Source organism: Pholis gunnellus (genome assembly GCF_910591455.1).
Source record: "Pholis gunnellus genome assembly, chromosome: 21".
Classification (NCBI taxonomy): domain Eukaryota; kingdom Metazoa; phylum Chordata; class Actinopteri; order Perciformes; family Pholidae; genus Pholis; species Pholis gunnellus.
In genome coordinates this window covers 7,789,051-7,807,245 of record NC_136548.1, presented here as the reverse complement: position 1 = coordinate 7,807,245, position 18,195 = coordinate 7,789,051, and the positions used below count along the sequence as shown (strand labels likewise).

Sequence of the window (18,195 nt, the reverse complement as noted above, 5' to 3'; positions counted from 1 at the left end):
AGAGGGGCGGAGCTCTTTCAGGGAAACATTGACGACGAGCAGAGAAGACCAGCTCGCTGCTATGGCACTCCTAACGACCTCCTGTTATCGCTTATCCTAAAATTAAAATACATCAAACTTTTTCTCTCATTGAGTTTGTTGAATCGGAGTTGTGTCAAGTGCAGGCAACAGTTAACTACGACTGACGGCAGCTGGACGGAATACGAAAGCGGAAGAACTTCGTAACGTACGCGGAACGTTAGTGTAGCGCAGCGGTAGTTAGCTAAAGTAGTTAGCTCGCTCGCATAACGCCGCACGGTAGCAGCTAGCAGGCTAGCTCGCTGTCATGCCTGGTATTTCTCGAGATTTGACTGTGTAAACGAGAATACCTAGTGGTTAGCGGGTTGGCTCTCAGACGCCCAGCAAGCCGTTTGTTCCACCACCGAGGCGTAGGCAGGGCGGACTGGACTTGGACCAGTGACAGGTCTGAACTAACCCACAGCGGAGCTTTGTGCTTTATCCACGGGGACCTGCGCCTCAGCCGCCGGGGGGATCGCTCACTCACTCACACGTCCGAGACTTTCTGATGAGATGAGCTGTGACAAAACCAAAGCTTTAAAATAAAATATCTGAATCCGGCTCAAAAAGGAGTGTCAACCTTTCTCTTTGCCAAACCCCCCTTCCCCCCTTCCGTCAACACTGCAGAAATGCTGACAGACAGCAGGTAACAGGAACAACCGTTTTTACACATCTTTCATTAATAGAGGCTCATCTTTACATACAATATTACAATTGATGATTGCATCACTGCTGTAATGCAACATTGTAACGAAGGCATCTATTACAGTAATCCAAAGCCTGAGTTTGATAATGCAGTACCAATGTTACATGAACACTGTTTAATCTCTATATATAGACCCCAGTGAAGTTATGTTAATCAATGTGCTCTCATAATGGGAGTGCCACATGTCTGATCATGTAACTGCCTGAGTGTGAGTTGCTATTTTTGGTTCCTCTTCATTTTCTCTCTTTCTGATACTCTTCCTTTCCCCCCCCCCTGCCTGCGTCGTTTCTGTCACACTCTCTCCTTCACTTTTGTTATGTTCACTGTACTGCACTCTCTTCACTCGATGCTCCTTCCATTTCTGTTCTTGCACAGGAAGCGACACCGCGGCTGTGACAGTGAGGAGGACCAACAGCTGAGTTCTCAGGCCAAGAGGTCAGGAGGGGGTCCCAGCCTGCTCCTGTCGGATTTGGATTCAGAGGTGAGATTGACTCTTTACGTTCGTCGTCAGATCATCAGTGTTCTTTTGGGAGAGGATAAATTTGCCAAGGTCATTTACTTTCCATCTAATGTAAAGGCTATTGACGTCAGTAGACGGGGCAAGCGGCCTGAAATCATTTGTATAAATACACGGGACTCTGCATCGCGTATGCAATGCACCACTTTCTAGAAAAAAAAAGAAGCAGCAGCGAATGTTTTATTTACAGCATCTGCATCCATCCACGAAGCTCCAATTCAGAGCCCATCTCTGTTCTGGTTCTTATCACAGTCTTCCAGCAGCGACAGCAGCAATGGGATCAGCAGTCCAGAGAGAGCGCTGGTGGCCACCACCAGGCCGTGCATACACAGCCAGAACAACCGCATCCCCCAGTGCTCCCTCAGCCCAACGCCGGAAGACTCCGGTGGCTCCTTGCAGCATGGTTTCCATGGCGATGGCAGCGGTGTCTCTTACGGCGACATCAACAGAGTCCTGAGGGAGGCGCACTTCAGTAGCCTGCAGACCAGAGGGCGTCCGGGCTCAACATGACCGTGACCTCGGGTCCCTCTCCTGACCGCTCGTCCCTCCGCCCATCAGCGTTGACACTGCTGTCACGGTGGCTCCTCCTTGAAAGCCTCAAGGAGCACATTTGGGTCAAGGGATGGGGGGTGGGGAGAGGAGGAGGGGATGATGTGTGGGGAGGTTTACAGATTTTTGGGCACAATGGGCTCATCCCCCACCTCACCATGTACCATTTGTCAAGACCATAAGCACATCCGCTGTTCCATGGCCCAGCCACTGTGGTTTTCTGTGCAGTATTGATGTGTGTGTGTGTGTGCACGCACCCTGTGCACGCACCCTGTGCACTTTACAGAGAGGAATCGCTCTCTTTACGTGCGTGCGTTGATGCGTGGACGTTGTCATTGGTGCTAATCTCAAGAAACGTGCGATGATCCAAAGTGCTTGTGAAACTAAATAAAGCGAAGCACTTTACTCAATAACTGCTCGTTCTGTTTACTCTCCACTGGGGGACGGTCAGCCGCGTGTTTGTGTCGCTGAAGTGGGAGATGTTGCGATCCCCACTCGCAAAAGGAAGTTCGTGGAGGCAATAGGATTCCTTCTCGAAGGAGCATTAGTAAAACAATCCAGTACAATATCATTTCAGGCTTTCTTTGTGTTCTCTAACCCAAGGTGAAAGTTAAATTATAGTGTATTTGCAGTTACTTTCTCTACGACTCTTTAAGGTTTTTGGTGTGGCAGTTCAGGGGGTTCAAGGTAATGGAACTGAGATTCTTCATGAGCCTCACCACCAAAATCCAACCTCAGATTAGATCCTGGCTAATTATAGCGCCGTGAGAGCGGCTACCGGAGTCTGCGGCTCAGGCAGTGTAATGCTCAGCACAGTGCGTCTCACAAAAACAGCCTCAAGAAACAGCTCTCTGAATCAGTTTGTAACCATGTGTTTAACATTTTACGCATCTCGTGTGTGTGTGTGTGTGTGTGCGCGCGTCATACGCCTGTCAGCCATACTTGGTTCTGTATGGTTCAATATGACCAGTACACTGTGTTGCAAATAAAATGAGAGTTGTGAAAGTGATTCATTGTCATTTTTCCCAAATCATTTGACATTGAAATAAAGCGTTGTCTGCATCACGTCACCGATACCATTTAAATACAGAATAACGAGACTCGTCTGTGTAGTAGTTGGTGCTGTAACAAAAATATACAGCAGGTTTTATTGTTTCCTCGGCTGTTGCAGCAGCTTAGCTTGTGTTCACTGAAACAGAATACATCGGTAGCGTTCATTGTACATATCGGTAGGTTGGATTACCATTTTGGCATGTAGTGTGTGTGCTACATTCCACAGTCCTCAGCGCCGCAGTGGAGAATGGAACTGAAACAGCAACGCTGAGACAGTGAAGGTAATCTGCCTTGTATTTGGTTACACAAACGACCGCGCGTGAAATTGCTATTTTGCATTTATGCTGATGGCAGATGTTATGCACACAAATTATTCTTCCTTTAGTTATCCACTAGTCTTGATTTATGCACTCTACAACCACTCTCATGGGCTTGTTTAAATCAATACATGAGACAATAAATCATCTGTAAACTAACACTCGTTACATTTGAAATGACATAATGGTTAAGTACCAAAAAATATGGAAGACAACTCTCTTGTAGGTTTTATGAGACGATTAGAGACGCAACTGTAGTGCAAATTACAAATGGAGGGATTCTCCCTCGGAGGTTTAGGACGTGCTGCAGAGGCGAGAAGAGTCGTTTCAGTTAACTAAAAGGAATCCTGAGATAAAGCAACCGTCAATAATAACCTGTACTTCAAGGCAAGCATTCCTGTTTAACACCTTTGAGAAATGACACTTACAGACCAGTCCTCGCATTAGACAGCGTCGGGGTTTCTCATGCCAACTGTGGATTGAACTCACTTTAAACAAAGACAACAGTCGTGTGTCCTAAATCTCTGTCGCTCCGCCCCGTCTGCTGCTTAAATGCAATTTCCCCAGGTGGCACCGCACAGATAAGAACCGAAAAATCCAATGAATCTGCCGTCTATATATATAGTTCTAAGCTCACCGATCTGATCTTAATTTATAAAATTAAATAGATTCCTAAAAGTTTATACATGACGACATCATTGGTTTTAACTGTGACAGTTCCAGCTGTACAACGTCAGTGGTCAAAAGTTGAGGAACGAGAAGGCCGATACTGGTTGGCTGCTATCAGATGCAACTGAGTTGCAAATTAAAGGAGCGTCGTCATCATCACTGGTTCTACTGATGCTGAGACTGTTCTGCACAGCTAGATTCTCCATTAAGCCGTCGCCCACCGTCTCTGTCTGGGACGTCTCTCGTGCACACGCGGGCCTCCCCTTAGTCACCAGCTCCATGCCGCTGAACAGGGACAGTCTGCCCAGACAGGCCTGCTCTCTCTGGGGCTCAGCTGGATGGGTAGAGCTTGTGTTCAGCTCCGATTCCTCAGCAACCGGTGTAACCTCAGCAGTCCTGACCGGCTCTGACTGGTTCTGCACAGAGTCACGCAGAATGGGAGCGAGTTTCTCCTCATCACAGTCATTCATCAGCTCCCCCGGGTGGTCCCTCTGGGCCGAGGGCAGACTAGAGGGGGAAGAAGGGGGACTTGGTGGTTGGGTGACACCTGTGGGGGAGATGTCAGGCTGATAATGGTTGAGGTTGGGATTGCCAGCAGAGTGGTTTGGTAGTAAAGGCTCCGAGTGTGTAGATGTGGTAAGCTGATTGGTAGTCGCCTGATGGCTGCTGGTCGCTGTATCCTGCCTCGGAGTTTGTACGGATCCACCCATCAGAGCCTCGAACTGTCGCAGGATCTGGTAAGAGAAGATAAGAACAAAAAATAAAACACCCTCATTTTGAGTGTCCTGTGAGTCTTCACCATTTTGGCGTTCTCTTTAGGTCTCTCTTACCTTGGTGGCTTTGTTGGCCACGGGTCCTGGAGCCCCCTCACTCAGCTGGCGGAGCCTTCGTTGTGTAGCTCCGAACATTTGTTCCAGAGAAAGGAGGTCAGAGGTCAGCAGGCATGATACAGCACACAGTGCCCGCTGCAGGTTTGGAGGAAAAGAGGCATGTGTCTATCAGGATTGCATTCTATAATTTAGAAAACATGGATCTCCGATCAATCTTAACCAATGGTACCATCTTAACAGTGTTTGAGGGATCTTGAAGCCTGATTGAGAGCAACTCCACCACGACCTCGCAGTTGAGAATGGAGCACCTGACAGATCAAATGAGACACAAATAATACCGTGAGTAAAAGAAATCAGCAGTATTCTCAGTCTGAGTTTAGATGCACTGACTCTTTAATGAAGTGCTGGCTCTCCTCTCTGGACAGGAAAACTCTGGATCCTTCAGTCAGTCTGCTGATCAGCGCCACCTCCTGGCCACAGTCCCCCAACTGCAAGGCTTCCACCCTGGAGGCCAGACGGATGCGTGAGATCCAGAGACTACACTACCTCTCCAATGTGACTATGGTGTGATTTAGGGAGGTCGACTCTGCCGCTCACCTCTCTGATGGGTCCCCACTGCTCTCTCTACTGGCCCCCGAGTGGCTGCCGGTACCGGCTGACTTGCTGCCCACAGAGGCCCTGCTGTTAGCTGCCATATCCTGAGAAGAGTTGTGAGAGGAGCTGTTGCCGCTGTCGGTCTCCTCCCAGCCGCCTCCCACCTGCCCTGGACATCGCTGGGCCAATGCTGCCGTGAAGACACACGGGAGTAAATAAGTTTATAATCAAACTGAATACAAGTCTCGACACGCTGCTACAAAGTGAGCTGGTAAATGATTCACACACAAATAAATATTTCAGATTCAAGCTCTCTATTTAGAAACCTAAGCCCACGCGTCCATCACACCGACAACGTCTCACCTTTTGGTGCGCGAGCAGGCAGGTTGTAGGCACACGCCGGCACAGCCACCTCTATGGGTGCGGACGGCGCAGCTACGGCCCGGTAATGGTTCTCATGGAGACGGATGCCCTGGTGTTCGGTGGGGGGAAGGACAGCACTGGCCACTACCTCTGCAGCTTTCTGGATCTTATCCAGTAGGGAGTCACTGCCTGCTGGTAGGAGCATGTAAAGACATAAACAAAAAAAAAAAAAGGTACAGAATTGTACACAGAAGCTTAACTAGATTTGTGTCAGTGTGTGTGTGTGTGTGTGTGTGTGTGTGCCTCACCTGTCCCCTGCTTCCCTGGACTGTATCCAAAGCCCTGCATTCCTGACCTGTGGGAAGCTGCTGAGCCCATACCTGGACACAAAGACACAGACAGAGACCTCTTGTACAAAAAAGCTGATGCAAGTTATTGTAATCATTCAAGCTCTTTGTAGACAATCAATGATGATGATGTACATTATCATTACATACGACAGTAGGAATGAGTTGCGACAATTTTGATCCGTTTCTGAGTTGGTTGAATGCTACATCTACTGAATCTCTTATTAAGTCATTTAGTCTCTTATCAGTAAAAAGCAATACTAAGAACATTTAGACGGCCATTTAGATAAACAGCAAATAAGAAGTCTATCTGGCAGAACCTGAGTCTTGGGTCTTTAATTGCAGCCCTACACAGCCCTGGTACATCTGCACAGGTGTTTTCACTTGTGACTGATTAGCCCGGTTCTTTGGACCGTCACATTATTTACAGTATCGCAAATTCAATCTGAGCAGAATAAGTGAAAACACATGAGGGTGTACAGGGCATTTAGGATATTTATGGGTTTTCCAAAAAAAAAGACTATAGCCAAATAAATGTATTAAAGACGTTAATGGTACTTTATTAAATGAATCATTATTTGTCACTCACCCATTGTTGGGGGGGCTAGGTTGAGCGGGGAGACGCCGTCTTTGGTGGAAATGATATCTGTGAAAAGCAATCTGGCCACTTCCTGCAAATAGAAAAAGTAGAAGTTGAGTGCGTTCGCCTCGCTGTCACAGAGTTATGATTGACATGATGATTAACTGCAGCCCGGGGCTCACCTGTGCTGTATTTCTCACTTTCTGGTACAATGCTGTGCCATGGATGGGATCAGGAGGGCCGCTGTAAACTTAAAAAAAGGCAAAACACCCGACAGCGAGTGAATATTCAGAACGACGAAGCGGCCGCAGAGTGAGAAGAGTCAAATAGAGCTAAAAGCCAAAGGGACCGATGTCTAACCTGATGCCTGCTGGATGAACGTGGAGTTCCTTCGAAGTTCTGTGAGGAAATGGTTTGAGCCATGACCACAAAGATGGACAAAGATCTTCAGCACCTAAAACACCAGCAGCGTGAGCAGAACCTCGAGTTACTCGCAGACAGGAAAGGGAGGAAAATCACTAACATTTAAAACGTTATACATTATGGCTACATGTCACAGCTTCACTTCACAGTTTCATATTTCAGACAGAAACTAGAATAATAATCCCGGTTCTCACCTTAAGTTTGACATGACAGGACTCCACCTGCAACCTCTCCAGAAGGTACTCCAGCAAACACTGACCGCACCCTGAAGACTCGTGGGAGATTTCTACAGCGTGATGATGGTTAAGGACATTACCATCATCGCATGAGAGGCTCAGTACGTCTTATTTAAGATTGTTTCCTGGTTAGAATACCAGAAAATAACAACATAACTATGAAGAGCACTTTCCTGCTGGCGTGTTTATATCATGAACTCTTGTGTGGAAATTACCCATGTGTTTTACCGGCTCATCCAGTTATTTTTTTTAAGAGTTTTCATTGGTTGTGTTTCTAGGAAAACAATAAGACTTGTACAGTCATTCTCCATTTGAGAGCTTTACAAACTTTACATTAACAAGGGAGATGTGTCCCTGAGCTTTGCTATGTTAAAATATCATTGATCAGTGGACGTCAACCCTTTGTTCACAGTGGTACATAAGAAGCTGGCAAAGGATACTTCCAATATCTTGGAAAAGGTAGCCAGGACAGGGGGTTTCATCATCTGCTGTAGCCTTCATCAGAGTTGGGACCTTCAGTTGGTGGGGAAAAAGAAAAGTGATACAAGTTCAAAGCTGACACTAAGGGACCATCTTGTTATTGCACAGTCCACAACCAAATACTCAAAACCACCTGATCTAACCTGTGGACTTCACAGTTTGATTAACAGCGAAACACAGACTGAGCTGGACACAAACTTGGCATGACACCAGGGTCCGAGTACCAGGTTAGCTTTGGCCAAACAGACCGTTATAACGGTGCTGTATGTGCCTGTCTGCTGCTTTAAGACTTCTATGAAACAAGCTGGCAGATCAACAGGGAAACGACATGAAACGCAATGAGCAAATCTGTGTCTTCTTACTGTTAGCTAGCAGGCTACTAGCAAGCTAGTGCTGGCACAACTTAACTGAAACAAACAGACACACCAACGTACGTCCCGCTCCGTTCAGCTGTTACTAGTATTCACAACAAGTAATGTCGGTAAACAGCTCTTACTTTCTGAAGAAAAGCCAGTCGTTCCATGAAAGTTGCCATGATTTAGCAATCCTGGCTGCGGGTTTACTCATCTTCCTCCGAGGGGTACGAGGGGAAGGCGGTACCCGAGGTGACAGCTAGCCAATCACAGAGCAGCAAGTAGCAATCTTAAAGTCTATTGGCTCTCCGGTTACGCCTACGTTTAAATAAACAGCGAATCAACTTCAGGGAAACAAGAGCTGACACTTTGATTGACGGGGACATGAGCGAATCATATTACAGAATATCCTGCCGGACGTTTCCTTGATGACAGGGTCAACAATATGGCGCTTTCCATGGTTTACAGAAATGCTTCATCTGAGGGTTGATGTGTACCTTTTTTATTCACAGCTTTATACGTGTGTTAGTACATGTAACAAACCGTGAAGTCATTTAATTAATAAACTAAAGGACTCGCCTGAACAGCAACCATGTCTGGGTCAAATGCCTGGAGTCGCAGTCGAGAGAAAATGAGACTTTTCCCTGAACTTTTTGCTCAGTGTGCAGGAGAGGTAAGCACCGCTGTCATATCTTAAAAAGGGGAATTGTGCTGTGCAATTCTGTGCACGTCTTGAACTCAGACATAGTTCACATTCAAATGAATTACAGCTAGCTGCCTGTGCTACTACAAAACACAGTATCCCTCCCATAGCTAGTAAACGAGGCCATAGCTAGTATTTAACAGCATTTAAACGTTAATAATGTTGATGGGCTACTGCTGTAATACTGTATAGTGCGTTTGATACCTAATGCTGACTGCTACAATAAAGACTGCAGAGTGCAGTTTACAAGAGCACGCCGGTTATGAAACTATAAGGTAGATATCATACTTCTGGATCCCATTGTTTGTGTAGCTACATACCACCTCACTATTAGTATGTTTATTTGATTTAATGTTTTTTAATATATGTAGGCTGGGGTTTAGCTTTGGCTGAATAGGTTGAGCTTTACTGTCATTACTTAATGCAACACAAACAGCAATTGTATGAAATAATAATAAGATGACACTATAGTGTATTTATATGCATGCAGTTTGCACACACATGTATAATGCGACTCAGACACAAGAGCTCAGCACAGTAGATACACTAGAATAACAGAGAGGAGAATTTTCATTTGACATGTGATTTTCTTTCTTTCACCATCAGGGAAAAAGATAACACTAATATCCACTTGTGTGTGTGTGTGTGTGTGATTCAGGCAGCAACGTATGGGAAGTGTGTGGCAGCTTCCACAACAGGCAGACAGGAGCTGAGGAAGGACATGTGTGCCAAGGAATTTGAAGCACTGAAGACCTGCTTTACAGCTGCAGTAAGTGATTCAAGTCAGCGATCCTCCTGCTGGACTTATGCAGTCGGGACAGATGGCCATTGATTGAAACGTTATATTCTTTATTACAGGCCAAGAAAAAAGCCAAATGAATGGAAACTGCCCTGGCTTTGCTCGAGCTGTACAATTCAGTGAACCGACCTCAATTGTGAAAAGAGAAGACGGGAAGTGTTCATCGACTTCTGGTGCTGGATCTCGAAAACTTAACACTTCCTCTACTAGGCACTGTAAATAAACTGGACGTGTTGAAAAGTACTGCTGCTACATTATTTAATAGAAAAGGACTGAATGTAATAAACAGAGGTGAATAAGACATTGCTGTTATTACTGTCTGAACACAGACCAGCAGCCATGGATGTAATGGATGTTTTTTTATTCATTCTCATCAGCAGAATGTACAGAAATAGAATGCACATAGAGAAAGTAGAAAAATAGCCTCTTTTTCAGAAAGGTTGGATAAGAAAAACACTACAAACATAGACCATATCTTTTTCCACTGTCCTCAACCCAACGTACATTTGTTTTTTATAACATTTCTGTACTCTTTACAGTAAGAGCAGAAGCAAAAAGAACACAAATTGAGGGAAAAATTGCCCACATATTTTGTTTTGATAGAACAGCAGCATATGGATTGGAAGGCACTGATAAATCAACAGGGAACATGATGGAACGATTGATAACTAGAGTCATGGATCGAGCTGCTTCGTTGTCCACAGTTGATCAAACAGTAAGCCTACACTTCACTACAAAACCTCGTAGCTCCAGCATGAGGCGGAATACCTTCACTTTCATTTGAAAGAATAGTGAGAAGACTCTTACCGAAGGTGCCCGGCATGTAGATTTAAAGAAACATTGATCACAATTTAACATAGCAAATATTATAATACATAAATATCAAAGTAAAAGATAAATACTAACAAACTAACCAAGCTCAGGAGACAATAAAGCACAAACGGATCCTACAGAGAGGCAGACTCCACCAAGCTGGCGAATGAAAAGTGACTCGAATACACAAACAGTAACACATCCACCCCGTCTACACAATAAAGAAAGGTATTGCATAGATTTATATACATTTCAACAGTAACCTCTTCAAAATCCTCCTCCCTAGAGACAAAAATAAGTTAATATTTACATGCATACTCTGCTCTTTAATAAAAGTCTTTGGGTTGTTAGCGGAGAACGCAGTATCGAGAAAGAGAAACTGTTCCTCTTTGTCCATATAATCTCTGAAGGCAAGAAAGAATGTAAGGCGGCGATGTAATAGTCCACAGCGTTAGAAGTTTTCTGCAGGTGTACAGTATTTGTTGAACTTACAGTCCAATCATTGAGCGAGAATGTGTGTGTGTGCGTGTGTGTCGAATGTGTGTTATTTCGCCCCCTCGTCCTCTGAGGCCTGTTTAATCTGCCGCGAGTGCACCACTGCCCCAGCCAGTAGCTGCTCCTCCAGGGCCGCGTGCAGGTCGGAGCCCCCCAGCTCCAGCAGGGGCTCCAGCCCCGGCATCCCCCTGGACACCACGGTCTCCTCCGGGCGCCCTCCGGCTTCTCTCGGTCCCACTGCCCTGCGCCTCCGTCTTAGATCCATCTCTCTCTGGTCCCCGATCTTCTCGTGGGAGCCCCGGGGGTGAGCCTCGGCTTTGACGGCCCCGTCTTTCACACCTTCTCCGGGGTCCTCCTGAGCAGCAGCAGCAGCAGCCTTCTCTTTGAGGTCTCGTCCGCCTTTCTTCAAAGCTTCACCATCTTCTCTCTCAGCCCCCTGTGCAGCCTGTCTGTCTTCTATAACTCGCCTTAGCTGCGCCTGCCTCTCCTGAGCCTCTTCAGTCTGTTTCTCTTTCTTCGCTCTCTCAAGTATTTCATTGTCTATTTTCTGCATCTCCCGCTGAAGTTTCTCTTCTGCAGCCTTTTCCTGTGCGAGTTTCTCCTTTACGGCTCTCTCTATCTCCAGCTCCTGCTCTTTGGCCAGCGCCTTCTTCTCGCGACCAAGCCGTTCTTTTTCCACTCTTGCCTGAACCTCTTTCTCTATCTGCTCTTTCTTAAGATTTTCAATTTGCTTGTTTACCTCGTCGTCTTTAAGTTGAGCTACCTGATCAACTGGCTGACGGTTATCAGATCTTTTCTTTACCAGTGGCACTCCCCTTGCCCCGAGCTCACTCTGCTTATGGGATTCTCCTCCGAGTGCAACATGGCCATCCTCCTTGTAAGCTGATTGAACAGCTACTTTTGGACCCTCTGCACCCTGATGCCTGGCCTGTTCTTGATTCTGGTCCACGGCCTGAGGCTCCGCTCCTCCCGCCCCGACAGCAGCTCCACCTCCAGCACCAGCCCCGACAGCAGCACCACCTCCACCACCAGCAACAGCAGCTCCAGCTCCAGCACCAGCTTCAGCACCAACTACCGCTCCAGCACCAGCTTCAGCCTCAATCGGCTGCTTCACGTCCGAGTCCAGGCCAGACTCTTTGGGCTTTGCTGCTCCACCTTCCATCCCCTCCTGGAGGCCTTTCTCTGCCTCACCGTCAGAAGCCCCTTTTAATAAAAAAAAACACTTTTTGTCATGCTTATTTCTTGAATTGAACACAGCCACCTGTGATCTCAAGTAGTCATATCTGCGATGCATTGAGCGTGCACCCACCGGCAGGTTGTTTCTGGTGGATTTCCTTGTGTTGCACTTCTATTAAATCCAGTAGTTTTTCCTGCTGGTCAAGAAGTCTCTTCTGTTGCTCTTGCTGCTGCTGGATCACATGCAGTAGCACTGCGTGGTCGAGCTGGCCTTCTGTAGGACAGGAAAAAAAAAAAGAAGGTTGCATTAGAATAAGTCACGACCCGGTCTCAGAACATTGCATTAGTTAAGAAGCTTAGTTAGACGGATGAAGGGCCAGTCGCTAGGTGAGAGGGGAAGGGGAATATTCCACTACGGTTTAGTACCGTCTCATTGGTCCATTCAAACACACATCTCTGGACTGTAGCCTTAAACATAAACTGGAATGGGCAGCTGTAGACACACATAAGCTACGTTGGGGGGGGGGGGGGGGGATTCTACACTGTCACATTATTTAGATAGAAGATAAAAATGCATATTTACTATATGCATTGTACGTACAGTATATGTAAAGGTCTATTAACTTGGCCCAGTGAGTGAATGAAAATCTGAGCGACAGACAAGAGATAAAGAGAAGAGGCAAGAATTCATACCTGCAACCAGCTTTTTTATCACTGTGATAGGAGTCCGGCAGAGAAAAACAGAAAAAAGGGGGTAAAGATGGAGAAGGAAAGACAAGAGAAGGCAAAAGTAAACAGAACAAGAAAGTCAACAAAAGCCCCAAAACACTGCGTGGCGTATACAGCAAGGTCAAGAAATAGGAGAAGGAAATGGATTTGAATATTTCTGCTGTTTTAAACTATTTGTACCGTAAAAAAAAAAATAGGCACAATGAGCGAGAACAGATCACAGAGATTAGATTAAACAAGATAAAACAAGCCAAGTGAAATGTGAAAAAGAGAGGCAGGGACATAAACATGCAGCGAGCCACAGCAAATAATGTAGTTTGTTACGATACAGCCAATTTAAAGGAAAAACACACTTTCATTATTTTGTATTTTAGTTATTACATTTTCAAGAATACCTTTAAAAGTACTTGTAAGTTCTAGTAAAGTACTAGGGAGGTCGTGCTCGTTTTGCTGCGTGATTGTTGAATGTCGGGTCAGAAATGTGTACCATCGCTGAAATTAGCATCATGCAGCTGTATTTTAGACTACATCCAATCCCATGTATAAACACAAACTAATGATAGATGCATCACTCAATGATGCACTTGCAGTGCAACTCGTTTTGAATAGCTGCTAAATAAGTGACCTAAGACCGTTGACTCTGCGCCTCTGGACCTTTTCTACTCCACTCACCTTCCATTTTCTCATCTGCTGCGTCTTTGCTGTCTGCAGCTGGAGCCACATCTGCAGCAGCGGGATGCTCTCCGTCAGAAAGTGGAGCTGAAGAACAACCAAAAATGTCACCAGGTCAACGTGGCATTTTCCTAGGAACTGTCTCACCATGCAAGGGTTCGGGTTCGGTTGATACTCACGTTTCTCTGCAGCATCTGGAGCTTTGCCCGCTTGCTCGACCACCTCGGCTGCGTTCCCCGCTGGAGGATCTTTCACCGGATCGAGGTTCTCTACTTCTTTTAGCTGAGGAACGTCCTGCTTTTTGTCTGCCTCTGCACCGGCCTTCTCCAGCACTTCATTGGACCGGACTTCACCTCCACCCAAATCCACCTCCTCTTTGCCCACAACAGCCACTACAGGCTTTGGTTTCTCCTCACCCGTGTCATCTTCTTTGTCCTCTTCCACCACCACCACAGCGTGCCCTACACCTTGCACTTCATCTCTTTTAGGTTCCTCGGGTTGTTTCTTGTTTTCCTCCAGCTCTGCGTTGTTCTTTCTTTTGTTCACCATGACCGCGTCGTGAGGGATGGGCGGTTCATGCCGATGGGCCTCGTCCTCTGGCAGCGCAACACCTGGGAAAACGGACAAAACCCTCACTTATTCTCACCGGTTCAGAATCCAGTGAAGATTCCAGCATTGGTTCAGTTTCCTTACCAGCACCGGGGCGGTCCAACTGCGCCTCTTCCTGCTTCTTCCTCTCAGGTAGTTCCACCGGTCCTTTAATCTGGGGGGCCTCCATCGGGTCCCTGTCGACTGGTTGTACCACCTTCACAGCTGGAAGGTCAGGTTTTTCTATCTCCACTGGCTTCTTGTTCGGAGCGTTGTCTGCATGCAGACACACAAAAACACACTCTATTACAACACAGACCACTGCTAGTGAATATCACCTCTATTAAAAGACAAACTGTGTTCCCTGTTACGGCAAAATTAGTAAATCTGTCGTTTAGTAATAGATTGATGCAGCCATTAAAAGTTGTTTTTTTTAAACGCAGGATTATGTTTTACTCTTGTTTAGTACCGCTGCTGCTGGTGAGCTTTTTATCTGCTTTTACTGCCTTTTCTCACACAGCCAGTGTATATATATATATATATATATATATATATATATATATATATATATATATATATATATATATATATATATATATATATATATAGTCCGTCTAAAAAATATGAGACGCATTACTGCGACTAAATTAAGAAAACATAAATTTGATACCCCATTTATTTCACTGTTTTCTCTTGTCTGAGAAAAGTTAAATGACTTGTCTTCTAGTGCATTACTATTTAACACTGGCCCTGACATGCACGCTTTATTTTCTTCTGCTGTTGTGTTTATTACACACATTAACGGCTGGCATTAAAATAAATTAACACCTCCAGTATATCTCCCATGAACTGCGCGTGTGCTGATGCTCTCCGGGTGTAATTGAATTCAAGCCGACTATCCCCGACAAGTAGATCCACTAGGTGGCAGCAAGCACTGACAATGTCAACACTAACACGGACGGACGGTGGGGTTTAATAATTGAGCTGGAGATGAATTAACATTGAAAGTGACAAACGGGTGTAAAAGTTGGACCACATGGGTTTCACCTCCAGTCAAAATGTGAGAGAAATGAGAGAGAAGATCTTTACTTGTGCCGGTGAACAGGTTAGAAAAAGACGCCAGGAAGTGGAAACTAAAAGCTCCTCCTGTTTCACCCTCAAATGAGAACATTAACTCAAAAGGCTCCTCTCCGCCTCATCTCCATTTGTTGCGTCTGCACCCCTCTACCCTCCCCAAACCCATATCACCCTCTTCCCTTTGTACAGCCAGAGCTTGCAGGCATTTTATAGCTGCCACAGGAGATGTGTGTGTGTGTGGGGGGGGGGGGGGGACGGAGGTGTAGACAATGTATTTTGAGGGGGGAGGGGGTGGCAAGAGAAATGAACAGAGGTAGAGGGGTGGAGAGAGAAATTACTGGAGTTTGAAGGGCATCACTCTCGCTCCATCAATGTCGAGCACTCGGCGCTGCTCTCAGATATTATCAAGAGGTTATCTCCTCACCCTGCCTGTCTGTCTATCAGTCACTGTCTGTCTCCATCTTTTCTTCTCGCAGAGATGAAAGAAACCCCTTTTCTTTGGCTGTGGCTTTGTGCTTTTGTTTTAGTCTCACTGGCCCTTTGCCACTGGCTCCTATTTCCTTTACGTTGCCGTTTTAGGGCGCTGTAGTCCACGACTTTTGTAAATAAAGGAAATAAACGTGTCTCTCGTGCCGCCGGAGCAGCACGCCGAACCCCTGGCTCCGGCTCCGTTAAGGTAAATGTTTCCGTGGTTCATCCGTAAACCAGTTTCTTCTATTGTCCCTCAAGTAGATACGCTATAGCGAGCCTTCAGCACATGTCATGATCTTTACCGTGGTGTTTGGGAAGGTCTGGTAGCAGCAGGTTGTTCTTGTCGGGTGCCGGAGGGGGAGGAGCTTTGACCTTGGTGCCGGGGCTTGTGGCCGAAATCGAGAGGGTGGTGAAGGTGCTGACCAGCAGGATGCCCAGACCCACGCAGAGCACCAGCTAAAAAAAAGGACGGGAGAGAAGCACAGCAGGTCAGTGACGAACACATCGTCACACGGAGCAACTGATAAGTGCTCATCATTCTGACTGTGCAACCTGAGAAATGAGGCTGTTCTTCTGGATCTTCTTGTAGATGAGAGCAGGGCATATGAAGCAGATGAGGCTGCCCATGGTGGCTCCAGTCAGGCCCAGAATGGTTTCCACTAGAGAGAGAAGGGGAAAAGACAAAACACAGGGATCATCTTGTCGTCCTGTAGAGCGACTCCCAGAGGGAGATTCTGCAGTTGTTAAGAGTGTAAGTGGCTCAAATAGTTTGATAAATGGCTGAAATAATGAGGTAAAGTAATAGATAAACAGCTTGAATTATTATTCAAAAGCAATGTATCGACCATCAACGGTATGAAAAGAATATTATAACAATAATCACTTGTCATGTTGTTAATTATCGTCCCCATTAAAATCAAATCGAGATAAGACGCATTTTGAAATTGCACCGGGCCAGACATGGCGCCGACATGGCCAGAGTTCAGGGGTTTGGGTACTGCTGAGCGCACGCTTCAATATCTCTGCTGCTAAAAAAAAAGAAAATTATCAACGCGATTCCCCATATCGATGCTCTTTCTCACTAGCTCCATTCATACCTGCATCAGCCATTCATAACCGGCACCCGCCCAGCCCCCGGCTCCCATCCATGGCCCCCCCCCCGCTCTTGGCAGAGGCGAGCCCTGGCCCCACCCCGGTCTCTGTGGGCGGCTGGCTGGGCGGCGGGCCTGGAAAACCCATCGTTCATCCAGAGGACGGACACCATATTGTCTCCCTCAGATTTAGTGTCCATTCTCCCCAGGGTCCTTACCTCCCTTCTTCTCAGTCTATTAGTCTGATTAGATACACAAAGGGCCAGCCAAACCCACTGTGTGTGTATGTGTGTGTGTCTACCCAATCAAAAGTTTAATAAACAGCCTCCATATAAAAGGATGAATAAAACATAAACTCATTCTAACCGTTACATCTCCACCATTTTGGAGCCGTTTGTGAGTGGGACGGAAAGACTCAAAGAACCTGACAGAGAGCCAATATTGGTGTGTACATATATTGGTGTGTGTGTGTGTGTGTGTGTGTGTGTGTGTGTCAGAGAGAGAGAGAGAAAGAATGAGAGAGAGAGAGAGTCTGGGAGAATAATTGCCCTATCTTCCTGTCTGCCCGTCTAAAAGATAAAAGTTAGAGCCCTGATTTAAGGACTGTGTTAGAGTGTGACAGTCACTGACTCGTAAAGTCACATTCACACATGTCGTAAAGCTCCCCGGCAACTCCGCCCACATAAAGGAACACATACACACACACACACACACACACACGCACACAGGATGTACCATTGGGGATGAGAATGCCTCCCAGCATGGTGCCAAACACAATGCAGAGGGTGATCATCTTAAAGCGCAGAGGAGGCATGTATCCCCCGGCAGCAAACGTCCCGTCCTTCTGCTGCAAGACGAAAACAAAGAGTGAGAAAGACAAAAAAAAGAATTAAAAAAAAATCTCAATTCACAATTGATTTGTTTTTTTGTTTCTTGAGTAACTTGTTCTGCTTAGTGTTTACGTTACATTCAGTCAAGTGCTGTGGCCAAACCAACCCTTGTGTGGAATGTTTCCTTATTTCTCATCATCATATATCATATATATATATGATATATGATATATATATTAGTAGCAGTAGCATTCAAGCTCACCTGCTGCTCAAAAAGCATGGTGTTGATGGCCTGGCGACAGGGCAGGATCATCATGGGGAACCCTACGGCCACAGGACATCATGAAGCCCACACGAATCATCTCTGTGACCAGGTTGGACGGGAAGTTCATCAGCACGTTGCCTGCGATGTTCTCCGTGAAACTGACGTAGCCAAAGAAGCCCACCTGGTTTCAGAGAGGTGGAGGGAACCAAACACGGGGTTGGGGACGAAAGCAAAAAGAAGAACACGTGAAGATGTAGAACGCGAGCGGCATTCCGAAGGCAAAGTGTAAGCCAGTGCTCCCCCCCCACTCACAGTGATGTAGAAGATGGTGACCACGTTGAGGCTCGAGGTGAAGATGGTGCTCATGCGCTTGACGGACGGCTCGTCCAGGCTGTCGTAAGTCGGCAGCACC

General features: G+C 46.3%; 4 protein-coding genes across 5 annotated transcripts in view; 2 read left to right on the top strand and 2 right to left on the bottom strand.

The window, feature by feature from the left end:
- The first annotated feature begins 36 nt into the window (after positions 1-36).
- Positions 37-2,838, top strand: LOC306713130 (protein VCF1). Its single transcript, XM_079182730.1, has 3 exons — positions 37-703; positions 1,139-1,244; positions 1,533-2,838. The coding sequence occupies exons 1-3, from the start codon at positions 687-689 to the stop codon at positions 1,788-1,790; spliced, it is 381 nt and encodes a 126-aa protein (XP_079038856.1). The 5' UTR covers positions 37-686; the 3' UTR covers positions 1,791-2,838.
- A 137-nt stretch (positions 2,839-2,975) lies between these two features.
- Positions 2,976-8,306, bottom strand: tepsin (TEPSIN adaptor related protein complex 4 accessory protein). 2 transcript variants are annotated; one of them, XM_079182195.1, is made up of 13 exons: positions 8,218-8,306; positions 7,682-7,754; positions 7,200-7,291; positions 6,943-7,036; positions 6,765-6,832; positions 6,592-6,673; positions 5,964-6,035; positions 5,656-5,847; positions 5,296-5,482; positions 5,089-5,202; positions 4,928-5,006; positions 4,699-4,833; positions 2,976-4,602 (listed from the first exon to the last, which is right to left on the bottom strand). In XM_079182195.1, the coding sequence occupies exons 1-13, from the start codon at positions 8,254-8,256 to the stop codon at positions 3,940-3,942; spliced, it is 1,890 nt and encodes a 629-aa protein (XP_079038321.1). In that variant the 5' UTR covers positions 8,257-8,306; the 3' UTR covers positions 2,976-3,939. The 2 variants fall into 2 exon arrangements, with proteins under 2 accessions (XP_079038321.1, XP_079038322.1); XM_079182196.1 differs by having other exon boundaries at positions 5,656-5,844.
- A 212-nt stretch (positions 8,307-8,518) lies between these two features.
- Positions 8,519-9,813, top strand: ndufaf8 (NADH:ubiquinone oxidoreductase complex assembly factor 8). Its single transcript, XM_079182732.1, has 3 exons — positions 8,519-8,747; positions 9,436-9,546; positions 9,636-9,813. The coding sequence occupies exons 1-3, from the start codon at positions 8,667-8,669 to the stop codon at positions 9,654-9,656; spliced, it is 213 nt and encodes a 70-aa protein (XP_079038858.1). The 5' UTR covers positions 8,519-8,666; the 3' UTR covers positions 9,657-9,813.
- A 109-nt stretch (positions 9,814-9,922) lies between these two features.
- Positions 9,923-18,195, bottom strand: part of slc38a10 (solute carrier family 38 member 10) — a 14,401-nt gene continuing 6,128 nt past the window's right edge. Inside the window, 11 exon segments of the mRNA XM_079183203.1 lie at positions 9,923-12,087; positions 12,194-12,334; positions 13,462-13,548; positions 13,641-14,072; positions 14,155-14,325; positions 15,900-16,053; positions 16,150-16,256; positions 17,424-17,535; positions 17,781-17,852; positions 17,854-17,964; positions 18,096-18,195. The exon segment at positions 18,096-18,195 is cut by the window's right edge and continues 3 nt beyond it. Of these exon segments, the coding sequence (XP_079039329.1) occupies positions 10,934-12,087; positions 12,194-12,334; positions 13,462-13,548; positions 13,641-14,072; positions 14,155-14,325; positions 15,900-16,053; positions 16,150-16,256; positions 17,424-17,535; positions 17,781-17,852; positions 17,854-17,964; positions 18,096-18,195 (2,641 nt within the window). The 3' untranslated portion in view covers positions 9,923-10,933.

Coding starts and splice junctions, on each gene's coding strand:
- LOC306713130 (XM_079182730.1), top strand. Junction 1,245..1,532: donor TGTCGGATTTGGATTCAGAG/GTGAGATTGACT, acceptor TTCTTATCACAG/TCTTCCAGCAGCGACAGCAG.
- tepsin (XM_079182195.1), bottom strand. CDS start 8,256: ATGGCAACTTTCATGGAACGACTGGCTTTTCTTCAGAAA. Junction 5,007..5,088: donor AGCCAGCACTTCATTAAAGA/GTCAGTGCATCT, acceptor TTGATCTGTCAG/GTGCTCCATTCTCAACTGCG. Junction 4,834..4,927: donor CCTCAAACACTGTTAAGATG/GTACCATTGGTT, acceptor CCAAACCTGCAG/CGGGCACTGTGTGCTGTATC.
- ndufaf8 (XM_079182732.1), top strand. CDS start 8,667: ATGTCTGGGTCAAATGCCTGGAGTCGCAGTCGAGAGAAAATGAGACTT. Junction 8,748..9,435: donor TTGCTCAGTGTGCAGGAGAG/GTAAGCACCGCT, acceptor TGTGTGATTCAG/GCAGCAACGTATGGGAAGTG. Junction 9,547..9,635: donor AGACCTGCTTTACAGCTGCA/GTAAGTGATTCA, acceptor TCTTTATTACAG/GCCAAGAAAAAAGCCAAATG.